At 41.5% G+C, this 25,566-nt stretch overlaps 5 protein-coding genes across 7 annotated transcripts in view; 4 read left to right on the top strand and 1 right to left on the bottom strand.

Annotated features, from left to right (window-relative positions):
- The window catches only part of mmp11a (matrix metallopeptidase 11a), a 51,897-nt gene extending 47,240 nt beyond the window's left edge, over positions 1–4,657 (bottom strand). The window contains exons 1-2 of the mRNA XM_077560649.1: positions 4,602–4,657; positions 2,315–2,478 (exon numbers count right to left, since the gene is read on the bottom strand). Coding sequence (XP_077416775.1) covers positions 2,315–2,380 — 66 coding nt within the window. The 5' untranslated portion in view covers positions 2,381–2,478; positions 4,602–4,657. The remainder of the gene's footprint in view (positions 1–2,314; positions 2,479–4,601) is intronic.
- A 312-nt stretch (positions 4,658–4,969) lies between these two features.
- On the top strand, positions 4,970–8,726 carry cfap157 (cilia and flagella associated protein 157). Its single transcript, XM_077560735.1, has 5 exons — positions 4,970–5,096; positions 6,081–6,349; positions 6,444–6,567; positions 6,647–6,890; positions 8,327–8,726. The coding sequence occupies exons 1-5, from the start codon at positions 5,014–5,016 to the stop codon at positions 8,327–8,329; spliced, it is 723 nt and encodes a 240-aa protein (XP_077416861.1). The 5' UTR covers positions 4,970–5,013; the 3' UTR covers positions 8,330–8,726.
- Positions 8,727–11,644: 2,918 nt separating this feature from the next.
- Positions 11,645–14,920, top strand: gstt1a (glutathione S-transferase theta 1a). The gene is made up of 5 exons (XM_077560753.1): positions 11,645–11,801; positions 11,895–11,982; positions 13,124–13,280; positions 13,807–13,983; positions 14,691–14,920. Exons 1-5 carry the CDS (start codon positions 11,696–11,698, stop codon positions 14,889–14,891), a joined length of 729 nt encoding a protein of 242 aa, XP_077416879.1. The 5' UTR covers positions 11,645–11,695; the 3' UTR covers positions 14,892–14,920.
- Positions 14,921–15,764: 844 nt separating this feature from the next.
- p2rx7 (purinergic receptor P2X, ligand-gated ion channel, 7) lies at positions 15,765–21,328 on the top strand. 2 transcript variants are annotated; one of them, XM_077560617.1, is made up of 13 exons: positions 15,765–15,953; positions 16,696–16,822; positions 17,126–17,197; positions 17,283–17,355; positions 17,417–17,513; positions 17,682–17,762; positions 17,845–17,980; positions 19,281–19,417; positions 19,480–19,570; positions 19,638–19,703; positions 19,922–20,026; positions 20,136–20,243; positions 20,810–21,328. In XM_077560617.1, the coding sequence occupies exons 1-13, from the start codon at positions 15,829–15,831 to the stop codon at positions 21,260–21,262; spliced, it is 1,671 nt and encodes a 556-aa protein (XP_077416743.1). In that variant the 5' UTR covers positions 15,765–15,828; the 3' UTR covers positions 21,263–21,328. The 2 variants fall into 2 exon arrangements, with proteins under 2 accessions (XP_077416743.1, XP_077416741.1); XM_077560615.1 differs by having other exon boundaries at positions 15,768–15,953; positions 16,675–16,822.
- Positions 21,329–23,630: 2,302 nt separating this feature from the next.
- sh2d3cb (SH2 domain containing 3Cb) overlaps positions 23,631–25,566 on the top strand; it is a 19,349-nt gene continuing 17,413 nt past the window's right edge. For both annotated transcript variants that reach the window (XM_077560599.1, XM_077560598.1), the window contains exon 1: positions 23,631–23,831. In XM_077560599.1, coding sequence (XP_077416725.1) covers positions 23,813–23,831 — 19 coding nt within the window. In that variant the 5' untranslated portion in view covers positions 23,631–23,812. The remainder of the gene's footprint in view (positions 23,832–25,566) is intronic.

Genomic DNA, 25,566 nt, shown 5'->3' on the forward strand with positions numbered 1-25,566 from the left:
CAACACACGAAAAAATGAGAGGCGCTTGTGTACAGACTACAGTCGGTCGTAAAGGCCTTTATGACGACGCCAGCCCGCGGCTAGCATCACATTAACGGTCACAACAGAACCTTTATGTTCCAAACCAAAAGTCCAAAGTGATTGACGTAGCACATGCATGGCACACATGGCTTGCACTACTTTTATGAGGCCGTGGAAGCGTTCCAGCACGTGACAGAGGATCTCAATTAAGAGAGAAAGAAGCCAGGCTCGGCGTCGGGTTGCGGGCGGCTGCCAAGTACTCTATATCTGGAATGACGTGACCCGCCGCCAAGGAAACCCGGAACGAGAGACAAAGCAGGAGCCGAGAGGACGCAACACAGATCACGTTTCAAGGTAAATGCTAACAGCTTGGCAAAGCCACATAGAAAAGATGCACTTCCAACAGCGGCCACAAGGTGATCGGAAGACGTTTGATTTGAAATTTTACAGTCAAGTCTATCACAATCAGACCCACAAAATTCTCCAAAGCCACGCCCAAAAAGACCTGAAGTCTGCCATTTTAATTCAAAGCGGCCATTTTAGCATATAACACAAATCTCATCTAATGAGAATTGCTTAAAAAGACAGTCTGTCACGAGTTGACTGACTAAAGTGGTCTTAAGCAGCCATTTTGGACCACTCCAAGAGATATTTTGAACCTCATATGCTCGACAAATAGCCGGAATTAATTTCAACTGTTAATATTTTACTTTAGCGCTGAAATGAAACATTATGTTCCGCATGAAGTCCACTAGTTCAACTCTGTACACATTTATCAATAACGCGTCTGTTCGAAGTTCAACATCAGCATGATAACATTATGCTCTCGTTCCTTTTTTGTTAATTCACTCTAATCATTAAAAAAAGACTTGAAGTGATGCCGCCAAGCAAACTTCTGACCTACTTGGCCTGAAGGCAACAACGTAGAAATAAAACAATATCAAGATAAAGGGACGGGATCGTTTTCATCTCCATGACCACCACCTTTCCTGCATTTACAGCTGTGGCGAACGTCATAAAAAAAGTATTGAAATTATGAAACGATGACAAAGAAATATGCTAGCTGGCTAAAGGACACTTCTGAATTTTCTGAAAAAATAACAGTAAACCTGCTCACATGGTTTTTAAAATGGTAGCCTACATATTTTGTTAATACAGTTGTTTTTTAAGACAGGTTTTCGTTTACCTTAACTTGACTCGACGCCTGAGGTGGCAAATCCAGGTCCAGAAAGTAAAAACCCTGCCACAGTTTGTCTTTAGCCATTGACGCTAGCAGGTAAACGAGCACCATGGGAGCTCGCTAGGGAGCTAGCTAGCACCTGGCAGGATGTTTACTTTCTGGACCTGGATTTACCACCTCTGTTCGACGACAAAACTTGCCAGCAAAGTAAACGAAAACCTTTTTTGTCTTAAAAAAAAAACAAAGCACGGTATAGATTTGAAGACAAGATGAACCTTTTTAACCTACATAGGTTGTTAATGTTTCCATTGTGGGCTGAAGAAAGGAAAAACTTATCTTACATCAAGAGGCCCACACAAACACTTCACAACACCGAACTGACTCGCATCCGCTCAAAGACGACAACGACGATAATGTCAACGATGATAACATCAATTATGTTGTCACACAAATGGCAAAAAAGTTTCATAGGCTGCATTTATCTCTAATGTGGACATTATCTTTAAGCTTTATAAGATAAAGTAGCGCACGTTGGAACATTTTGGAGCAGGAAATAAGGAAGACCAAAGTTGGCGGAGACAAGAATGTTAAGATGCTAATGCTAGCCTCCAGTGGGTGAGTCTAAATATAAATAAGAAAAATAGATGACATCAAGAATTAGAAGGTTAAGATCTTAAGATTGTGTGGTTTACATTGTTCACATTATGGCAAAAATTGGCTTGGTAGAGAATAAAAAAAGAAAGAAAAGAAATTCAACCCCTAAAGCCAGTTTGGCTTACCAACGTGAAATGTACCGGACGTGTCTATCATGACTCATGAGTGGACCCATAAACACATCGCTAAAAGTCATACCTGGAAAAAAAAAAAAGTATTGTCATTTTGGTTCAAAGTGGACATTTATGGGTAATAAATGAAAAAAGAAAACAAAAACAAGACATGATTGATTGGTGCTTTGATCCGGTGGCTTCACAGCTACTTAGTAGCGACCAAACTGCTAATGATGCATCAACAACCTGTGCAAACTCTTCTTGCATTATCTTGCTTTCCACATGTTGTTCCACTTGTTTCAATGATTCAACAGGATTGTTTTGTTAACTGTTTTTGTGGACTTACCTCGCACAACGGCTTCATTGACTCCACTGTGGAGATGCCGCCCCAAAAGCAACGATGTCGAACCATCTTGTCGAAAGAGTTTGATCTTGCGGCGGTGACGCCAAGTCGAGGCTGTCCATCAGCTGTCCGTTGGGTCACTGTTTACTTTTTGTTTCTTTTCATTTCTGTTGACGTCGTCAAAACAAAGTGGAGAAGGATCACACACATTTCTGATCGCTCGCTGATTCTCACAGCTTTGTCACTATAATATCACACTTCGTGATCATGTAATCACCCAGCCGGATTAATATTAACCTTTGTAAGGTAGTTGACAGACTGGGGGCAGGGCTGGGCTGGCACAAAAAAATGGCCCTGGCATTTTCACAGACCGGCCCGCATGACTCCTGGCTATCACGTAGCTCTGCTAATGATGTTGATTGGAGGTGTTGTTTGCTGTCTATATTGTAAATGGATTCATTATTAGAATTTTTTATTTTTTTTTTTTAATGTAAATCCAACAGACTTTTTTTTTTTCAGTGCACCACATCGGCCCCAAAAGACGCCGGCCCACCGGGCATCTGCCCTTGAAGCCAGTTTCACTTCGCAACATAAAATTTGTCCAAAATGTTTGTCTCAAGAAGCCATAACATAAAATACATAGTGTCTTGTTATGTCCATTTTTTTTAATTTTTTTTTACGTTTTGGGGGATGCCTGCAATTCAGTTTCATCCCCAAAACGTAAAAATAAAAAAATGAGAAAAAAATGGACATAAATGTTTTTCACATATAGCAGCGACGATAGGCAGGTGTCCATTTTGGTTTGATTTAAGAGTCATTTTTCCATTAGAATTGCCAGGGGTCATTCAAAGACAAACTTGTCAAAGGGACGTGCGGTCAGGGAAGGAAAGTGTGAGATTGACGAGAGTACAGTACCCACAAAAAAAGTCTCAGATTTGAAATGACTGAGAAGACATCAGTTTCTTTTTTTTTGGTTTGAAGCGACCATTTTAGAGTTATTTTGGTGAGGGTGAGTGGTCATTCAAAAAAACTAATTTGTCCATGAGTTTTTTTTTTTTAGGGGAAAGAAGTGGTTCGGATGCTTACTACCAAATTCGAACCATGCATACGAGGCAGATGGAAGTTATGAAGCATTGGAATTTTTATCATTGCATGTGGAATCATCAAAGTATGACGACTTGCTATGAAACACACAACTCCAATCAACAGTTTGCTGGTGTTTGTGGGTGCTCATGAGGCACAATGCAAGGTAAAAGGTCACACAGCTCAAGCGTGCGTCATGTGTCTGCTGATGATGTCATGTGGGAATCTTTTCATATTAAATGAGCTCAACAACAGCGGCGGAACCAAGCTTCCTATCTTCAGGAAGCATCAGAATTTTTTTTTCCCAGTTGACGTTAGCAGAGTTTTTTTGCAAACAAAGAGCATGTGTGCCTGAGTCTTAATGGGAAGCAGACGCCAGAATCTGTGTGTATGTGTGTTCAGGCATTAAATGGCATCCTCAGCTCCTGGCGGGACCCCGTTTGACTGCTCGCCGCTGCACGCGATCTAATGAGGTGACGGCGTTAAATTCAGGACATCAAAGCCAAGTCGGTTTACTTCCTGATGGTCACTGTGCGGTCACTGACGATGATTTGGTAGCTCATTTTTCTGCAGACTATTCAGAAAATCAGAGCTGTGTAAGAAGAACCAGCTTTTAATAAGTCATTAAACTATATTAAGGTTCATCGCAGATTCTTCTTTTTTAAGGCAATCACTTTATTAATGTTTTTTTACAGTATACAGGCAAGCCCGAATTTAGAGGTAGTAGTACCATGCAGCACTGGACTCTACTGGAAAGACATACAGTGTAATGAAGAGCAAGAAGACTCCACTACAGTAAAGGTCGTTTTTCGCATAGAAAGAAGAATATGCCGACAAGAACGCTCTGCTTGTCCTATAAATTACTGCTCCGTCCGTGTGTTTGAAGTAGCAGTTGTTTAAATGTTCATAATAACCGTAAGCTAACTTCTATTTGCACATTTATGGCATCTCACATGTTAGCATGGAAAAAGTATATATATATTGTATAGTATTTCATGGTCATTACTCTCATAAAATGGGTGACAAAAAATGACTGCCAGTTACTGATATATTCACATGTACTTGTGAATACTGACGACCTTTATAACATCTTGACTTGATTTATGCTACAGAACAATCCGCAATATATGTCAAAGATGATTAGATTATAGCCAATAAATTATTATGTTCTTTTTGTCAAACTAATAAATAATTATGTGACTATCACCTCCTGTTCGCCATTTTCTCGTTTCTCTCACGACGTACTCAGCGACTTCTTCATGCCTGTAAACAACACTTATGAAGCCATCAAAAAGAGCGAGGACGCCATCTAGTGGCCGTTAGCTGCAGTGCAGTCAAAACACGTTACCAAAGCAGATCTCCTCTGACTCTGACATCACGTCTTTTGTTCAAAACAGTGAAGTCACGTCTAATGTGACGCAAGGGGAAAAACCGGCACTTCAAATTCGATTTAAGCACGTGTACAAGCCGAATGTCTGGTAAAAGTTGAATTTTACGAGAGGTGCCTTAAGGCAGCACCGCCCTGCTCCCTCCCTGCCTGTCACATCCTGAGTTTTCATTTGAGAAAATAATCAATGAAAAAAAGCGAAATTAAATAAAAATTAAATAAACCATTAACCATGGCTGCTGAAATCATCGAGCTTTTGGACACGGAGAAGTTGTATTTGACACAAATACGATATTTGGAGGAACAGCTGGAGAAGTAAGATAATTATTAGACAACAATGCTAGGGTGCGAGGGAGCGTAATAGCTTTGCGGTGGGGGGTTTTCAGTCATTAAAAAGGAAGAATTATGTTTTGTTTTTTTAAAGTACCTTTGATTTGTCTTATGAAGGTAACAAATCCAGGAATCACAAACAGAAAGACTTCAACTAAAATTTATTTTATTAATTCATTGCCTGTTGATTTTCTTTTAGAATTAATCAAATCGGGTTTCAAAATTATTTTTGCTCCCCATCCCTTTCTTCAAAAGCAGGACATGATTTCAAATTAACAGTGCAGAAGATTTGAGGCCGTAACATCTGAAAATGGGGGCAAGCATCTTGATCATTTCCAAAGTAAAATCATGTTTGTAAATTAAAATCTTATTTTGATTAAACACAATAATCTGCCTGCTTTCATGGAGGACTACAAACAAATCTAAATCTGAGAATATTTACTGATAAAATGGACAAGTTAAACAATCTCTTGTTGAGTAATGTGATAATAGATTCTAATTGTCAATTTATCAATTATTGTTGCACCTCTAGTTAGTAGCCTTCATGCTAGCTTACTGAGTACTGATTAGCATCAGCATTCAACATGTTAACTTTTTTATATATTTTTTAAAGTTAACGGCCATTTAATGTCAACAACATCATTAGAAAACGCTACATTTACACCAAGTAGCCTTCATGTTGGCAACAGAGCACAAATTGGCAATAACAGCTGCAAAATGCAGACAAATCCAGAAAAATGCTACATTTAAATCAAGTAGCCTTCATGCTAGACACAAATTAGTATTAGCATTAGACATGTTAGCATTTTCTTGAGTTCAAAAGCTGTTAAAAGTAGGTAACAAATACACAAAACGCGACATACCTTTCATTAGCATCTCTTTGTATGTATGTGTTGGCTCATCCAGGTTTTTCTGCGCATACTTAGCATGTAGCACTTAGCATGATGTTGACGTGTTATTGTCTTCCAGATGCCAGACCAAATGCGAGGAGCTCGAGAACCAGGTCCAGGACCTGCTGTACGAGCAGCGGGTGCTGCGCAAGGACAAGGCGGATGTGACGCGCTACCTGAAGCGCGCGCTGGATACCAAGGACAAAAAGGTGGAGATGTTGATGGAACAGGTGGAGAGCCAGCAGGAGGCGGCGGAACGGCAAAAGGAGATCACGGAGCAGCTGGAGGCCACGGTCGAGCAGCTGGAGGCACGCATAAAGGAGCTCAACGTGGATATCAGCGCGCAAGGTCAGAGCGCAATAAATAACATGCTACACATAAAAATGCCAAACAAATGGCACAACTTTTTTTAAATTGTATTTCTTTGTGCCCTTTTTGTCAGTGGGCAAGCTGGAGGGTCAGGCTGAGCAGCTGGTGACTCTGGAGGAAAAGTTGGTGAAGCAAAAGCAAGACCAGGAGGCCGCCGTTCGCCGCCTCAGGGAGGAAGCAGACCGAGACAAAACCAAGTAACTCCACCTTCCACCTTTTCCTTGTTCTTCCGCCCACCCTCCGCAGGGTCGAGTGTGACCCTTGTTGTCCCGGCAGCATGATCGCCGAGACCATGAGGAACATGGAGGTGGTGTTTGAGGACAAGGTGGCCAAGATGCTACAGCAGGAGCGGGAGCAGAACAGCGAGAAGATGCATCAGCTGCAAAACATGCTGGGAGAAAACATGACCCTGTGGCAGGAGAAGGACGTGATGGCGAAGAGAGAGCTGGAGCTCTACTGCGAGGTCAGCCGCCTCCAGGAGGAGCTCGTCAAGAAGCCGAGACGCAAGCTCCGCAGGAAGGTCAGGACGTACACATACACAAATGTACATAGACCTCTGGGGACTCCGACCTTCTCTTGGAATTTGAAGCTTGAAGCTTCTCTCTGGACTGAAATCTTTTCTTGGGGCAAGAATCTTCTATCGGGACTAGACCGTTCTTTGAACTACAACCTTCACTGGTGACTAGTACCTTTACTTGAGACCAGAACCATCTCTCAGGACTATGACATTCAGCCAGGTCTCCTTGTGATAAGGAACCTTTCTAGTGACTCGATCCTTCTTTGGGGACTGGAAGCTTCCTTTGGAACTGGAATCTACTTGGACAAAAACCTATCAGGACTAAAACCTTCTCTCTGGACTAAAACCTCTGGTGACCAGTACCTTCTCTCAAGAATAGAACATTCTCTTGGGACTACCATCTTCTGTTGGGTCTAGAAGCTTCACTTGGTATGATAACTTCCTCTCAATGCAAGAACATTCTCTGGTATCTTCTATTGAGATGAAAACCTTCGCTTAAGATTAGAAGTTTGTCTTGGTGAGGAGAGTCTTCTCACGGGACTAGAACCCTTTTAAGGCTGGACGCATATCTTGGGACTGGAATCTCTACTTGAGGTGAGAACCTTCTATTAGGACTCGGATCTTATCTAGGGACTAAAACCCCTGGTGACTAGTTCCTTCTCTCAAGACTACAAACATCACTTGGGACTACAACCTTCTGTATGGACTAGCACCTCTCTGGACTACTGCCATCCCTTGGGACTAGAAGTGTCTCTTGGGACTGGAAACTTTTCTCTGATGAGATCCTTCTCCCAGGGTTAGAACATTTTCTTTGGACTAGAATTTCACATGGGACTAGAACCTTATCTGGGGCTAGAATCTTCTCACAGGTAAAGAACATTGCTTTGGGATTACAAGATTTTCTTGAGCCTGGAATGTTTACTTGGGATGAGAACGTTATCTTGGGTCTATTAAGGACGAGACTGTTTTCTCAAGATGAGAAATTTCTCTCGTGACTGACTACTAGCTCATTCTCTTGCGGGAAGAGAACATTGTTTTGGGACTCAAAGCTTCTCTAAAGAATAGACCCTTGTCTTGTGAGTACAGCATTTAATTGGGACCAGAACATTCTCTTAGGACTAATGCATTCTCAAGACTATGGGACTGAAGACTGGGACTAGAACCTTCTTTTTGGACTACAATTTTATTTTAAGACTAAACCCTTCCCTTGGAACTAGACTTTCTCAAGATGAGAACCTTTTATCATGACTAAAACCTTGTCTGGAGACTAGCTAGTATCTTCTCTGAAGTCTCAAGCCTTCTCTTTATACTCTTCCCTTGACACTAGACTCCTCATTTGAGACTACAACCTTCTCCTGTCTTGGGACTATTACCTTCTGTCATTGGTTTGGTGTTTTGCTATTTGCCTGAGATCCATGTTCATGTCCTGTTCTTCACAGTGATCAATCATCTCACATGTTCTTCTTATGAACTCCTACACTGAACTGTTTACCAACTGGAACAACAACAAAGACCGCAGGACCAGGAAGCGAAATGACGCATCATGTTCACGGTTGCCGCCAGCAAGACGTTGGGAAAGAGCTGCACATGCGTTTTCTGACTGCCCTCAAACTCCTCTGTGTCGCCGTCCCTGACAAACTACAAAACTGTCATGGAAACTACATATATCATAAATACACCAGAAACGGTCAAATTACATAAATTCATCCAAAGTACATAGCACTATGAAAACAAACACAAACTGCTGAAAGTATCATCCATACACCCACAACTACAAAAATGGACGACAGAACTGATCACAGACTACATGAACTGAAATTTAAAAAAAAGGACAGCCGATGCATTACCAATGACTTCACTATAAAAGTTTCATGCCATATACGGCAAGTACTGCCGGAAATGTCCAACATTACCAGAAGTGGCGACTCCAGGTCCAGAAAGTAAAAACCCTGCCACAGTTTGGCTTTACCCTAGCAGGTAAACGAGCGCCATGGGAGCTAGCTAGCTAACTAACACCTGAGGCTAAAGCCAAACTGGCAGGGTTTTTACTTTCTGGACCTGGATTTGCCACCTCTGAACATTACCATACAGATTACAGCAACTCCTTCAAACCACTGAAACAATTCAAAAGACGTAAACTCATGCAAAGTACATAAACTACCAAATTCCATGCAAACTACAGAAGCCATGCAGGAATAATACAAGACGCGTGGACTACCATCCCACTTGAAAAAAAAGTGTACAAACTGGATCTACCCATAAACTACCACATAAACAACATACACTAACACACTAAACCACTAAATGAAATGACCGCACACACCACATGGCGTGACATGGTGTAGAATGATCCTAGCTGAGATTCCACTTAAACAAACACAAAGATTTCGGAATGTAGCAGAAATGATGAGCACTCAGGAATTCAAATGATAAGACCGCCAATCAGCTTCCTGTAAGCAAACAACACCAGACAACCTGGCAGGATGTCAATGGATGTGCTACAAGGCTACATCGATGACACTACATGGAACGAGAGAAAAAGCAACAGCAAGAAATGGCACGACAAAGTAGATGACAAACGAATGTCACGTTACGTAAGAGTATGAAGGAGCTGCCTTTGATTGGCTGGCGACTGAAGTTGGGGCAGCGAACGCACTCACAGGTCAGCCGGCCTGCACTCATGAAATTGGATTTACAAAATTCATGAAAATTGGCCTTGCGTGGCCCACTAAATGACACAAATTGCTTTACATGTCACCAGCTGACACACGAAATGAGACAATTGGCACCACATGACACAATATGCATCAATAATGTAACCTAACCTGATGAGCTCTCTCGGACAACCAATGGCATGCCTCAGCAGCTGACCTAAGGCCCCGCCCCCTGAAACTCAATGTTGTGACTTGTTCACCTTTGACTCTCAGGGGAATCAGAAGTATTTCCTCCACCGTAGCAGCACGTCCTTCCTTCTTTTCCTCTTTTTCACTCTTTTTGTGTTGTGTGCGTGTGTTCGCAATCTGATCAATGTCTCCAGGGTGGTTTTCACAACACTGTGTCGTTAACCAAAAACACATGTCAGCGTTTTGCCTGCAGGGTGAGACTTTTAGTGCCTGAAAATGTGCAAAAACATGTCTAAAAGTGGAAAGTGTGTCAATTTCATGTGAGGTATAATTTTTTTTTTTTTAATTTGTGGAAAGAGAAGTGTGTGTGTGTGTGTTGAGTGTTATGTAACCAGCAAAACGACTACAGAGTGAAGGAATAAGTAAAAGTGCTCTGTACTTACTACATACGGCTCACCACTCAAATACGTCACATTCTTTTGTACGTCACGTTTACGTATTGGTCACCATATATTGAGCTGCTTCACTTTGGTCCATGTTTAGTGTGTTTACACACCTTGTCACCATACAGCACAAATGGCACAATTACATAAATTCAATATTTTTTCACAAATCCTATACTATTTATTGGTCAGTTATTTATTTTTATTTTTTTTTACAAATTTTTGACCAATCTGAAATGTTGAAAACTCTTCGATGATGCAATGTTAATAGTTTAAGCAGTATGTAGCATTATTTGACATAATAAATGACTTAATTGTGTCACAGGACTTAAATACATCATAAAAATTACGACCATAATTATGCCATGTGACTTACATACGTCATGGCTTACATTGACGTGATGACTAAATCTACCTGTTTTGCGTCGATATCGTACCCAGAATGCATTGTGTGCCGCAGTTCATGAAGTTATAAGGATGTTAATCCTTATCTTATGTGTTTATGTTACCAGTAATTGAAATTGTGTCTTATTTAAAACGTTTATGTCGGTCTATGATTTTTTAAATGTTTTATTATTTTTAACTCTTTGACTGCCAGACGTTTTCAGAAAAGGGATGCCATGGGTGCCAGCCGATTTAAGCATTTTTGACTGATCTTCCAAGGTCCACAGAAAATTATGTGTTTGGACTATGGAAACACACATACTACCAAATGAAAGATTGGACTCTCATCTTTCATCAGAAAAAAAAGTTTGTTTCTACCTTATTCCGTTTTTCAATAATCAACAATAAAAAATGGTTAATTTCACCTGTGTTTTGAAAAAACGTATTTTAACGTCTTTGGCAGTCCTCCATAGGATTTTACTAAACGTTATTTAACGTTTTTGGCAGTCAAAGAGTTAAACAAATCGGAACTTTAAGTTGTGTGTAAAATAATGACATCCAGGACGATTCTGTGCACAAGTTTCTTTGCTCATCTGAGGACTGTTTCTGAAATTACGAATTTATATGTTTTCATTGTGGCCGGCTGATTAATTGGTCTGACATTACAAAACAAAAAAAAAAAATTAACTCTACAAAATTGTCTCGCGGGCCGGATTAAAACCCTTGGCGGGCCCGGGGGCCGTATGTTTGACACCCATAGCCTACGCCATATTGTGTTGCATGACTTAGCACAACTTGTATGCCACATGACTTAGATACACTGCATTCAAACGTTTACACAAAGTCAAATTTCACCCATAAAGGTTGAAGTGTCTCATGTAGTCATTTATAGTAAACTAATAGTTTATGTAGTTAGTATGTTTAATCCGGATATTTCACCAAATTACTATATGTTCAATCACTGCAAGGAAAAAAAAAAAGGTTTTAAGGACGATGTGGACTTTACCCTGACTGAACCTTTCCCTCGTTTCCGCCTCCAGACAGGAGGGAGGGAAATGGGGGCCGCGAAAGGGGGGCGTGCCTTCTCGGCACCACAAAAACGTCTCACCCGAGGCGGCGCCGCTGTCAGTCAGTCAAGATGGAGTTGTATCTAGACCTTCGCTCGCAGCCCTGCCGCTCCCTCTTCATGTTCGCCAGGGTCAACGCTATTCCCTTTGACTTCAAGCTGGTGGACCTGGCCAAAGGTACACACACAAACACGCACGCTCATGTTGACTTGACGCAAAGTAAACATCCATTAAAAGAACTTTGTGTGTGTGTGTGCGTGTGCGTGTAAGGGGAGCAGTATGGCGAAGAGTTTGGGAAGATCAGCCCGATAAGGAAAGTTCCAGTCATGAAGGACGGCGACTTTGTCCTGACGGAGAGGTAAAAACAACCTATGGAATAAGCACACACTTTCTCCGTTTGAAAGGTACTGGGACAGAATGATGGGACGAAGACTCGAAAATACAGTTCCATAGGCAAAACAGTTGTGACTATGTGAAAGGGAACGGGGGAAAACCAGAACAGAATGTGAAGAATAACATCTGATATTAGACCCACTCATGCTGACCTTATAAGGCTGTATGAAAGGTACTGATGACTATTCAAAAGTAGCATTATACGCAGAACAGTAGAGGAAATGTGGCTGTGTGAAAGGTAATAGCAAAATAACACACAAAAAAACTGGTTGTGAAAATTAACAGCCAACAGTAGACCCTTTCACACTGCACTTAATATCCGTGTGAAAGGTACTGACACTGAATAAGCGGCCAAAGATTCAAAGGCAGTTCCATAGGTTTAACAGTAGCGACTGAAAGGCAGTAGCGGATAGGTGTGAAGTTTAACAGTCAACGATAGACCCTTTCACACTGCCCTTGAAAGCTGTGTAAAAGGCACAGAGACAGAATGGGTGGCTGAAAATTCAAAGGTAGTAACATTTAAGAGTTTGAAAGTGGAGACTGAAGAGGAATAGTGGAAAACCAGACCCGGAGCTGCGAAGGTAAAAGCTGTATGAAAGGTACAGACACCAAAAGGGAAGTGAGTGAAAATTCAAAGGTAGTTATCATACTGTAGATGTGCTATTGTGAAAGGAAATAGCAGAGGCTGGAATTCCAGCGTGAACATTAAGAGCCTTTAAAAGTTGGGAAAGATACTAATACCAAATGGAGGGATGAAGATTCAAAGGTAGCATGGCGTAACAATAATGTCAGTGTGAAAAGCAATAGTGGAAAACTGGAACAGGGTGTCTGAAGATAAGACCTTTTCACACTGCCCCTAAAAGCTGTGTGAAAGTAAATTTTTCACACGGCCTATCAAATTTAATCACCTTTTAGTGTGTAAGGTTCTCTGCATGGAAGGGGCGATGCTAAGCTACATCTGAGCAATACAGTCCAGAGAGATACAACACGCCATGATTATTGCATGTACATTGTGATGCTCCGCCCCCTCTCCTCAGTCTCCCGCGTTTTGATTGGATGCTGATCAGGAAGTAGCATCAAAGCGGCTAACTGTTACTTTTTGCTAGCATTGCCATCCTTCAGTACCTGGCTGAGAAGCACGCGTCCAGCCTTCCCGATCACTGGTACCCGGCCGACCTGCAGCAGCGGGCGCGGGTCAACGAGTATCTGTCCTGGCAGCAGATGAATCTGCGAGCCCACGGGTCAAAGGTCTTCTTGCTCAAGGTAGGGCACCCCCACTACCCTCGTCACACCCCTTAACACTATTCTTAGTACCTCTGCTTTATTTGTACATATGAGCCATTCTTTTGGTTCTTGCCACTTCCTGTAGTTCATGTCACTAACGACGTACACAAAAAATATTTTTTGTGATGCTTTTAAAGAAATATAGCACTCTATAATACTGTATTTTATAGAATCATACAGTAAAGAGTAAGACACAGTTAAATGTTTTGTTGTTTTTGCTTTAATTTACTTCTGGTGTGCACACCTTGGCCACTAGGGGGCAGTACAAACATTTGGATCTACAGTACAAAATAAAATGATTTTAAAAATGAAACCTAACTGACAATAACTAGCAATGGATGTATCAAAGGCCTAACGTGGTCATGCGTAATGTATGTGTCCGATAATTGACACACTCCCGACAGTTATTCAATCACGATATCTGCCACCTTGCGCAATCGGATTAAACACAACCACTGCAAATAATCCATACAGTCAAAAGTGTGTGTTTGTGTGCGTGTGTCAGAACATGTACCCGCTGGTGATGGGCCAGGAGGTGCCCGAGGACAAGATGTCGTCAGCCGTGGAGGAAATCAACCAGACTGTGGACGTGCTGGAGAAGCATTTCCTGGGTGAAAGCTTGTTCCTGTGTGGCGCCTCCATCTCGCTGGCTGACCTGGTGGCCGTGGCGGAGATCATGCAGGTGATGCAGCCGCAATACAAAACAACTGACGTCTTTTTTCCTGACAGATCCATCCGTCGGATGTGGTGGGGTTTGCGCCCACTTGGTACCTAAGTAACTAGCTAGCTATCAAATTAACAGGCCAACACCTGTGTTGCGAACTAGCTAGCTAACCAACTAAACAACAAGCTAACAAATGAGTTAACTGCCTAATTAGCATGCTAACTAGACAGTGAAGGTACTAACTAGTTAACCAGCTCGCTGACAAGAGATTATCTACCTTACAGTCCAACCAGCAAGCTATACGGCTAACTAACTAGCTACTTACTAAACTAGCTGACTCACTAGATGAGGCTCATATAATCTAAGTTATAAAGTAACTTACTTTAGTTACTAGCTGAAAAATCACCTGACTGTCTGGCTTGCTAACTGCCAAGCTACTTATGTAATGGCAATAACTGCCTTTGTTACTAATTTCATAAAATAATAGACTTAGTAGCAGGATAACTAAATAACAAATGTATTAGTTTGCTGACCAACTGGCATCCTAACTGGCTAGCTAATTGGCTTAAGTATGTAAAAGCTAGCTAAATAAACTGATGCTGCATCATCATCAGGTAAGATAAGGAAACTAGCTAGCTAGCTAAGTTTCCAGTGGAAACGGTTGATTTCCCGGTTTTTCAATTGCCAACTTGTGATGTTGTTGTTGTTGTTGTTGTTGTGTTTAGCCCGTGAGCAGCGGCGTGGACGTGTTCTCAGGGCGTCCCAAGCTGTCTGCGTGGCGGGAGCGCGTGAAGAAGGAGATTGGCGTTGCGCTCTTCGACGAGGCCAATGCTGCCATCATGGCGAGCGGCGGCGTGACACACTCGCTGCGTGAAAGAGACCTGCCCCAAATCTTCAAAGACAAATTCAAGAAAGCTTTCATGTGAATGTCAATAAAAACATCAGAACAAAATTAGCGCTACTTTGTGAAAGACTCATTTTGAACATACGGCCACATGATGGCGCTGTTTTGGCTGTGGTTTGTCCTCGTTCAAAACGTCAACACGTAACAAAAACAATTAGTTAGCCTAATAGCCTAATTGCTTAAAAGGAACCCCGACTGTAATGACAAGTTTGCTCGATTTTATTTATTTTGTTGTTACTAACATAACTATGATATTCATTTTTCAAAAATCATTTCCAGTTGAATACATTTAGTAGAAACTTTATTTGGATGTATGCCACCATTGTTATTTACGTCGCAACACATTCAGTGCGTAGTGACGTAGAATGGCGGCTGGCTCTTTGCCGAGCAATGTCAAACGCCTACACTGTAAAAAAACAATTTGTAAGATTTTACTTAAAAAAATTCTACTCGTACGTGTGTGCGTTTGCGCGCGCGTGTGTTAACTTGAATGGTTAAAAAAAATATTTCTGTATTGTATTTCATTTTATATATAACCCTAATATATATATATATATTTTAAATACTTAAACGTTTGCTGTTTTATCTAGAATACATTTTTGTGTCGACAATAATTTATTTATTTGTTAACGTTTTAAATACTGTAGAGACGGCCAGTTTTGGTGTAATTACACCTCAACACCGCTAGATGCCACTGTTTCTTCACGTGACCATTTTACTTGGGTAGCCCTTTAGTGACTTTCCATGTATTTTCTAGAGATAGCAAATATTAAAACGTTTCAGAACTATTAAAAATCAAAGATAGTATGTTTACGTTTTTTTATTAAAAACAAACAAAACTTAAAAAAAAAAAAAAACTTTTCACAGGTGCAGCTTGTCAATCAAATGAGGTCACGTGACCATACTGCAGAGCGGAAGAAAGCTGGCGCACGCCAGATTCTGGTTCTGGTGAAAGAACGATGGGGGCCGACAGCAAGTTGCTCGCGCTGTGCAGCTACGAGACCACCAAGTTGGTCCGCATCCACAGCGTCCGGCTGGGCACGCTCAAGTGGACCTTGAACGCAACGGTGCTGCTTTTCATATGGTGAAGTCGCATCTTCTTTCGAGACTACTATTTTTTTTAAAGCATTATCATCATTAATATTATTTAGTCATATTCGTCAACTTAAAAAAAAAATGTTTTGACATTTGGACAGTTTGGTTAGCACTCCGTGGGACAAACTAGGATTTGTAAATGTTTATTTTTTTTATGACTGCGTCACACATGCACTTAAGATGGCTTTATGACTCCATAAAGTGGATAGTAAACATGTGTTCCATTAAGATTTTATTCTAAGTTAAATAAATATAAGATTTTCTTCGAAATGTCAACGCAATGGTTGTTTTTTTGTGTCAATGGGGCACATGAATTTGTACATTATGATCATATAATCACATGACGCTAAATGGGCATAAATGTGTCGGCTCATCTTGCCATGCTATAATGTGGTGTTGCATGTTAAATAGAATACAGGTTAGAATGTTAGGGGGACATCTCGCGCCTAGTGTGCTAAATGGACTAAATTAGTGATGGCCAAATTAAGTTTTTGTGAAACACCCAACCACTTGGACAAATTACTTCAAAAATGGGTTCAGTTCTTGTCGAAGATTCAGGCTTTAAGCCTCAAAAGACTGAACAGGCTAGAATGCAAAATGAGCAAATAGTGTATCATGCTAAATGAACACCGGATCGGCTGACATGCTCAATGGACAGACAGATGCTCAGTTGTGGGTGACATGCTAAGTGTCATTGTTTTTGTTGCTAGCCTGTTGCTGTTGTGGAACAGGAAGTACCAACAATTTGATCAGGTGGTGAGCTCCGTGACCGCCAAGGTGAAGGGCGTGGCCCTTATGCAGCTGCCCGGCCAGGGGGCCGTCATCTGGGACGAGGCTGACTACACCGGCTCCTCGCAGGTCAGAGCTCCATGACATTTTTCAAGATTGTTGCTGTGTCTTTTCCTCTCATAACTTTCTTCGGGGCTCTCATTGGCTATTCGAATCTGGACTAACCTGAGACTTTTTTTTGTGGGGCAACTCGTGATAGGCCTGCCTACCACATTTCATGTTGCTAAGTCAAGCCATCTTTAGGGAGCTGAATTTTCAAACAGTTTTTTGTGCGCCTCCTCCGTGTAACTTTTTCGGACACAGACGTCATTGTTTTCCACAATTGTGGTCACCATGGCAACCATGCCCTGACACTCTTTGTTGTCATTTCAGGACAAGAACTCTTTCTTTGTGATCACCAACGTTATTGTGACCAAGAACCAGAAGCAAGGACGATGCCCTGAGGTACGCCACCATAGTGATGCGTCGTCATTGGCGACTCATCTAAATGTTATCGTCATGACAACAAAGCTGACATTTTGCCTCTCAGCATCCTTCTAGTGGCCGTCTGTGTCGGCGTCATGAGGACTGTGAGCGAGGTGCCTGGGACCCGCACAGCCACGGTACTTTGCATTTCCTCGTTCAGCTGAAATCATCAAATGCTCACCATGCGACCTCCGCTAGGGATACAGACGGGCTCATGCGTCAAGTTCGACGCATTGACCAGAACGTGTGAGGTGGCGGCCTGGTGTCCTATCGAAGTAAAAAAGAAACCGCCAAGGTGCATGCAGGCAGCTTCTACTTCCTGTCTTTAGCACTGTTGAATGCTAAAATGATCAATGCTAGCATGCTAAACGGGCAAAGTAGCAAATGTGAGCTAGCATGCTAATTGCACACAAACCATGCTAAATGCTATGTAACATGCTAACGGGTGCATGTATGCGCGCAGGCCTGCGCTGCTGGCGTCCGCTGAGAAGTTCACAGTGCTCATCAAGAACAACATCCGCTTTCCTGCCTTCAACTTCATCAGGTGACATTTTGTCGTGCACTTGACCATCAAACGGGGATGTTGTCGTCTGTTGGTGTGACGGATGTTGCGGCCTTTCTGGTAGGAGGAACATCTTACCCAATATGACGGAATCCTACCTGCGCAGATGTCAGCGCGCTCACGACTCTTTGTGTCCGATCTTCATGCTGGGAGATATCGTCGGCCGGGCCGGGGAGAACTTCTCAACCATGGCGGTGGAGGTGTGAACAGCACCACTGGTATCGTTCAGTATAGAACAGGGGTCTGCAACATGTGGCTCTTTATTCCATTTCCTGTGGCGCTCCCTGTGGATCTATTTTTTTTAAAAAAAGAAGAAAAAAAAGTAATAGAAATCATGTGTGTATTAAAAATTATAAATTTATATAATTATGAAATGTCCAAAAACAAAACTATAAATCCCTAAAATTACCATAAAATGTCAACAAATTGCCAAAAGTATCGGAAAATTGATAGCAAAAAGGCAAAAAGTCATAAAATGTCCCCAAAAAAGAAAATGAGGCAGAAAATTACCATTAATACTGTATGTTTATAAAATTGCCAAAAATGTTAGAAAATTGACAGAAAAGTCTAAAAATGTAGTAAAAACTGAGTAAAAAAATTACGATACACGAAAAAATATTTTCTTTATATGGAAGACAAAAGTGAATCTCAAAGTATTGGATGCTGCATATTTCCTTTTATGTGCTGGTTAATTTCATCAATGAAAAAAAATAATAATAATTTAGTAAACACATTTTTCACCGGACTAAAACTAGATTAAAACCCTCATTAATAAACAATAACGGGGACTAAATTGGTATGCATTTTCGTCGACTAATGAAGACGAGATGAAAATTTACTTAATAAAAACTGGACTAAAATCTATGGACATTTTAGCTCATGAACAAAAATGAGACAAATTATATGATTTTGTAAACTCTTCTTGTCTGCTAAAGTGGATTTGCGGTGAAAGGTAAAAAAAAAAAAAGAAGTAAATTATAGTTATAACATTAATTCAATGGCTATAATGTTAATCCGACCGCTAACTAATGCAGGCTAACTTGCTAGCTCACAGCATGCAGACATAGTTTTTCATTAAAAACGTGAGAAAATTTTATGTGAAATAATTTTCAATCCGAAATGTTTAACATAATCTGCTGACCTAAAGCCTAAAATTCTAGCTTTATAGTCAACTAAAAAATGGACGAAATAAAAACGGTATGAGTTTGACTAACTATGATTAAAAACTAACAAGCAGGATTGAAACTGGACTAAATTTAAAAATGGCGGATAGAATTCACACTAGTGCTGGTGCAGCTTCTAGTTGGCTCTTGGGCCCTCAGGACATTAGACTTAACACTAACACTCTGTTTCATTCATCATAATGTTCAAACATTTGCACCTGGAACATCATCAACATGTCCATTTTTTTTTAGTCTCATCCTGTTTGCACCTCATCAACCAATAGTCGCTCGGAATCAACAAGTCTTACTCAACTGACCTGCACACTGGCGTCCACAGGGGGGCGTGATAGGCATCCAGATCAAGTGGGACTGCAACTTGGACCGTCTGACCAGACACTGCCTGCCCGCCTACTCCTTCAGACGTCTGGACCAGAAGGAAAGCAACAAGACCCTCTACCCTGGATTCAACTTCAGGTAACAATCAAGTCCAAATTGTTCCTGAGCGTGATTATTAATATTTGACAAATGAATGTCAGGTTTGCAAAGTACAACACGGTGGACGGCGTGGAAGAGAGGACACTTTACAAAGCTTTTGGCATCCGCTTTGACATCTTGGTCTTTGGACAGGTCGCACTTGTTATTACTATTATTGCGGTTTTATCGTACATCTTACAAGGTATGTTTTAACTTCCAGGCGGGAAAGTTCAGCTTCATTCAGCTCATCATCTACATCGGCTCGACATTGTCCTACTATGCTCTGGTAAGATCACCTGACAACCAGGATCACTTAATAGCCACATGATCCCCACTTGCAGGTGATGACGCTGCATTGCTTGGTGTTCCACTGGGTTCAATTCCGGGGCCTCTGCTCTTTTCATTGTATCTGCTCACCCCTGGGTTCCACCTTCAGCTGCATGGAGCAGCGGCACTTTGAACGCGACACTTTGTGAATTCAGATGTCGTCACCTGTACTTGCAGACGACGGTTCTGATGGACTGGCTGATCGGAACCAGCTGCTACGCGGCCGAGGAGGGACAGAACTACTCCGAGAGGAAAGTGGAGTCCGTCCCCGACAAAAAAGAGGTTTGACGTGCTTACGGTCATGTCGCACATTTAAGGCCACCCTTGTGAGGACAAGCGGTTAAGAAGATCGATGGATGCTTGTCTTTTTGGGTAATCTCGTGCATTTCAGTGCATCCTGTGTGTGTCGTACGTGGATGAGGACGACGTCCGTCTGGTAAAAATGTCTCACAAGAAACGCTTACAGGACGTCAAGACTATTAGCGTTCAGCCACGACAGGTATTATAAATTTGATTTATCATTTAAAGGGGAAGTCGATCTTAATTCATTGACTCCAAGCCATTTTGAAGCAACCCCCTTCGCTCCCGGCTGTTTTACTGGATTTTGACGGATTTTGCAAGGCCCGCAGAATATTGTGTTCTATTGTTAGAAAAACATGGAAGCCAGCAGGTGGCAGCAGAGCAAAGGAGATAAACCAGGGGCCATGTTGAAAAAAAGCTCCCTACTCACATTTCTAAATAGATTTGTGAATAATGATGAAACTTAGCTATATTCAAATGCTAATTGCTGCAAAATGGAAACGGATAGAAATATATTTTTTGTCCTAAGGAAATAAGAGACTTTAATCTTTCTTTTGTTAAGTGGCCATGTTTTTATAGCAATAGAACACAATATTATTTGGGCATTGCAAAATCCAGTGAAGATAGCCGGGAGTGAAGGAGGTTGCTTCAGTCAAAATGAGTTCATATCAACATGCCTACAACTGTTAAAAGCATGTTCACTCTTAAACCTTTTCCTACTGTTATGAACCGGTTTGCCCTGAAATCTCCTCTTTGTCCGACCAGGAGAACATCGGACACATGACGGCCACGCTCTGCCTCCCTCTTGACCCGCTGACCTCCCTCACCGCCTTCTCCAAAGCCCGCTCCCGTCCGCCAAGCTGGTGTAAGTGCGGCGGTTGCAGTGCCTCCCCCCTCCCACCGGAGGAGCTGTGCTGTCGACGCAGCAGCGAGGGCGCCTGCGTGGCCGCCTCACCGCTTTTTGAAAAGCTCTCGCTTTATCGCCCCCTGCTGGAGGCGCTGCTCCTCTACCAGGATCCTCTCACTCGCATGCCACCCGGCGCCGCCGCACTACGGCGTTGCGCTTACCGCCAGTACGTGGCCTGGAGGCTGGGCGTCCCGCCGGCCGACACGCACCCCGCCATCCCACGCTGCTGCGTGACGAGGATCAGGGAGGCCTTCCCCAGTGTGGACGGACGATATGGCGGATTGGCGCTGCCTAGCGAAGCGGAGATGTGACTGAGGAAGACAACAGCACTTTTGTACGGATCATGTTTGTTTGGAATAAAACAACGCTCCAATTTATATTTGATGAACATTCCCAGATATGAATAGAAGACTAAGTCAATTTAAATAGTCTACACAAAAAAACTAAATTATTTACAATGTTTGGGGGGAATCATTGATTTGTAATAATAAAATAAAAATAATTAATGTGGTAATTTTATTTACTTATTACTCATTTACTACTTTATTTAACAACATTATTTTTCATGAACAAGGAATACCTTCAAAAACTAATTTTGTCACTTGCTGTTGCATGAAGATGACATCACCTGTGCTGAGGAAGTAGGTAACGTAATGACCAATCATGGCTCAGTTTGCTGACCAAACCCAGAAAACAGGTGAGCCATGATTGGTCGTTACCTAAATCCTCAGCACAGGTGACGCCATCTTCAGTCGACAGCAAGTGGAAAAAAAAATATTAAAGGTATTAATTGTACATGAAAAATAATGAAGTTATCACGTTCATGGGTCTTGTATCCCTTTAAATGTACTCAAAAATCAGTTATGATTTCCTGCAACTAATCAAATACTCAGATGAAATAAGGAACGCAAAAAAAAAAGGACGGTTTACAACGTTTTTTGTGTGTGTGTGTCAACGTCAAGGTTATTTTAGTTGATAAAAACTAACGAAAGAGGACTGGCGCAGTCAAGCGGATAAACAAAATTAAATAAAAGCAAAAGGAGACGACATCCCATAATGCTGCGGCGTCATGACAACAGTCCCAGGGCGGGCGCCTTCATGGACGCTTCATCGGCTTTCGGCAGCGGATACAGAACATCTTTCGTTGAGGGCCACGTTGTTCCCGCCAGTAGCGTTAACTGAAACTAAACTAAAATTATTTCTTAAATACCTAAAACTAATAAAAACTAACCGAACCGCTCTGAAAATTAATACAAACTAAAAAGAAAATTCCGAAACTAAAACAACCCTAATGGCTTGAGATCTACATACTGGTCAGAGATCATGTTAGCTCTCTGCTACCACCTAGAGGCTCGAAGCAGAAGTTCAGTTGAAATGTCACCTCTACAGTGCGCCAACAACACACACTTGCAGTGACTCTGTGAGTTCAATTAAGAACAGTTGAGCAAAGCAGTAACACGACTTGCTTGGTACCATCCCATCTGTCCTCATGTCGTGTCACCACATAGAAGCTTTTGAGTTAGACGCACACACTCGAAAGAAAGGTCACGCCCTCCAGCTGGGTCAAAACACTGTGTGCTGTGTTAACTTGTGTGAGCTCTCAAGTGAGCATGATCTGCTGATGTTATCATTTCTTCTCACAAACAGGAAAAAAAAAAAAGTTTCCAAAGATGCTGTGAAAGATGATATCTTTTCATATTGCAACCGCACTCTTGTTTATTTGCAACTTCACATGACGTGAACACAAAAAGCATTATGACTTGTACAACTAAATCAATTGCCTAACGCACAACTTCATACACAGCATGCATGGCAACATAAATAATGTTGAATATGACTACATCATTGATTTCAAATGAAATACAAAACATAACATATACTTTGGCCATGATTCAAGTACAATATGTTTGGCGCAAACACAACACTGCTCAAAAGAGTTGACCAGCTCAACTTTATTTGTCGTTAATTAGAGGCACTTCAAATGGTAGCAAGTGCATCCTGCCACGCATTTAACATGACTTTCATTTTGTCATTGGTTAAAAGTCAACGCGGCCGCGCCCGTTTTGGGAGGGTGTGCACACTTGTGAAACCACATGACCTTGTTTGATTATATATATCTTTATTGCTTCTCCAAAAAGATTGTTGTACGGGTTATAAGAATGAATGGTTATATTATGAAATCTTGTTTTCATTTTTGGTCATTATAAAAGCATGGAATTTGACTTAAAACGTTTTTTTTTTTATACATGACAACATACAACTACATACAACATATACTACAATTTAACTATACACAGTACATACATGACATGTTTAACATTATACATAACTACATACGTATACAACTATTTTATACATCTACAACTACATACAGAATAATATGGTTTACTCTATACACACACACATATATAATTATTACAATTATGTATAACTATTCAACTACATAAAAGGCTACATGTATGCATTACTAGTATGTACTATTGTGTATACGTATAGTAATATAAACATATATGCCATAACTACAGCTAGAACTGCCTATATGTGACTGACTACATTCATATCAGTTGACTTTCTTTGAGGAAACGTTGACAGGGCAGGAAGTGTTGTAAGACTGACAGCTACCCCCCCCCCCCCCCCCCCCCCCCGTGCTTGTGTGTTTCCGTGTGTGTGCGAGCAAAGTGAAGTGCTAGAAACGCCCGTCACCTGATTGCACCGACAAATCAAACTTGAGGGTGTGCGTGACAGGAAGTAGACTCATTTTGTGTATGTGTGCGTGCGTGTGTGTGTGTGTGTGCGTGTGCGTGTGTGTGTCTAAGTGTGTCAGTGGATGAAGAAACAGTGTTGTGTGAACACAAGCCGGCATGAAGAGACATAAACATTGTAAGTTCACCTAATATTCACTTTTATAGTCATTTATCCATCCATCCATTTTCCTAACCTCTTATTCCTCACAAGTGTGTTTTAATTTTTTTTTAATGATGCTTATTTACATACTCACACTGTACTGTATGTGTGTGCGTGAAAATGGCTTGACTTGCCTCCGTGTGGACACAAAAAAAAGATGAAGTACATGTTTTGTGTGTGTCTGCTTGTGTGCAAGCATTTGTGGGTCATTGTAAGCGTGGCACAGTGGCGTTGTTGTGTAGCGTGAATGGACAAACGGGCCGTCAGTCTTCCTCGACTGGATTTGTACCCACCAGGCATCACTGAAGTCATTCAATTTCCATCTGGAAAAGCTCACCATGGCTTCAATTAATTCATGCGTTATGATTATTCATCCTGTTGCGCAATGGCTGCTTTGAAGTCAGCTTTACTGTCAAAAATGGAAAATAAAATATAAAGTATAACAAGGTGAATTATTAAACATACAATGTTGGTCAGAGTTTGGCTTTAGCCTCGGAATACTAGTTAGCTAGCTCTTCTAGCTAGCTCCAGTAGTGCTGGTTTAGCTGTTAAGGAGCTAAGCTAGCTCTTCTAGCTAGCTCCAGTAGTGCTGGTTTAGCTGCTAAGGAGCTAGCTAGCTAGCACCAGGGGCTGAAGCCAAACTGCGGCAGGATTTGTACTTTATGGACCTGGATTTGCCACCTCTGCGCGTAGGCCTGCTCGCTTAACCTTTAACTTTTTGTCATAATTCTGACATCCGGGCATCAACATATGACATCATTATCAACATACAGTTTTTAAGTCAAGTCATCTTTATTGACTATCGCCGCTTGTCTCCCTCTGCTTTGCTTTTGCTAGCTTTTCCTGCTAGCCACTCTTGTTAGCCGCTATAACTACTTCTAGCCACTCCTCGCTCGCTAATGGTTGTTTCACTCATTCGGTGCCAGTCATTTTCAGACCCTCCTTTACCTTAACACACAAAAAAAGTATCTGGGTTTGAATGATTGGACTCTGGAAAAACGTAAAAAAAAAATAAAAATTGCACTCTCCGAGGCACCATAGTGCGCATGCTTTGTTGCATTATATTAGTTCACCATTAGATGGCGCTAAATACACATTGTCCCTTTACGTTGCTTGTCACAAGTTCCAACCACAAAAGACACTTTTTAATCTCCTCTTCCATTGTATCATTTTCTTGTTTGTTTGCCAAAAACGTGATCAGTGGTTAGTCAATGCAAGGTTTAAATGTCAATGCGGAGTAGTGAAGTCAACTAATCAACCCCTAGTATACAGTACATTCATATGGTGTATATGGAGCTGCTAACTGCTCTTTAATGTTTGTGCAACACTATGCCAATGAATTACGTTCTATTTTAGTGTTTCCTCCCCTCAAAGTTTATAAATCTATATTTAAGCGAGGCTGAAAATATCTCTGCGTGTTTTCCCAGCAAGATTGGTCCCCAGGGGGGTCGGAAGTCGCTCAGCAGTTTGGGAACACAAACCATGAGAGTTTCCATTGGGAGAATCACAAGAACATTCCACAAGTTGTGTTTTCCCTCTTTGTGTTTGAGTGCGTGACTACCGCTTTGCACAATAGAAATTCATGCAAGAAATATATTCTTAACCAGCCCTGCAATGGCTCGTCATGATGACCGCCAGGTTGCACAATAGAAATCTACACGATGACTGCAAATAATCCAGTCTAAAAAGCTCTGTGGCACATTCAGTAACT

Source organism: Vanacampus margaritifer, chromosome 3, assembly GCF_051991255.1.
Source record: "Vanacampus margaritifer isolate UIUO_Vmar chromosome 3, RoL_Vmar_1.0, whole genome shotgun sequence".
Classification (NCBI taxonomy): domain Eukaryota; kingdom Metazoa; phylum Chordata; class Actinopteri; order Syngnathiformes; family Syngnathidae; genus Vanacampus; species Vanacampus margaritifer.

Coding starts and splice junctions, on each gene's coding strand:
- p2rx7 (XM_077560615.1), top strand. CDS start 15,829: ATGGGGGCCGACAGCAAGTTGCTCGCGCTGTGCAGCTACGAGACCACC. Junction 15,954..16,674: donor ACGGTGCTGCTTTTCATATG/GTGAAGTCGCAT, acceptor TTTTGTTGCTAG/CCTGTTGCTGTTGTGGAACA. Junction 17,356..17,416: donor CTGGGACCCGCACAGCCACG/GTACTTTGCATT, acceptor GACCTCCGCTAG/GGATACAGACGGGCTCATGC.
- cfap157 (XM_077560735.1), top strand. CDS start 5,014: ATGGCTGCTGAAATCATCGAGCTTTTGGACACGGAGAAGTTGTATTTG. Junction 6,350..6,443: donor CGTGGATATCAGCGCGCAAG/GTCAGAGCGCAA, acceptor CCTTTTTGTCAG/TGGGCAAGCTGGAGGGTCAG. Junction 6,568..6,646: donor GCAGACCGAGACAAAACCAA/GTAACTCCACCT, acceptor TTGTCCCGGCAG/CATGATCGCCGAGACCATGA.
- gstt1a (XM_077560753.1), top strand. CDS start 11,696: ATGGAGTTGTATCTAGACCTTCGCTCGCAGCCCTGCCGCTCCCTCTTC. Junction 11,802..11,894: donor GCTGGTGGACCTGGCCAAAG/GTACACACACAA, acceptor TGTGCGTGTAAG/GGGAGCAGTATGGCGAAGAG. Junction 13,281..13,806: donor CAAAGGTCTTCTTGCTCAAG/GTAGGGCACCCC, acceptor TGCGTGTGTCAG/AACATGTACCCGCTGGTGAT.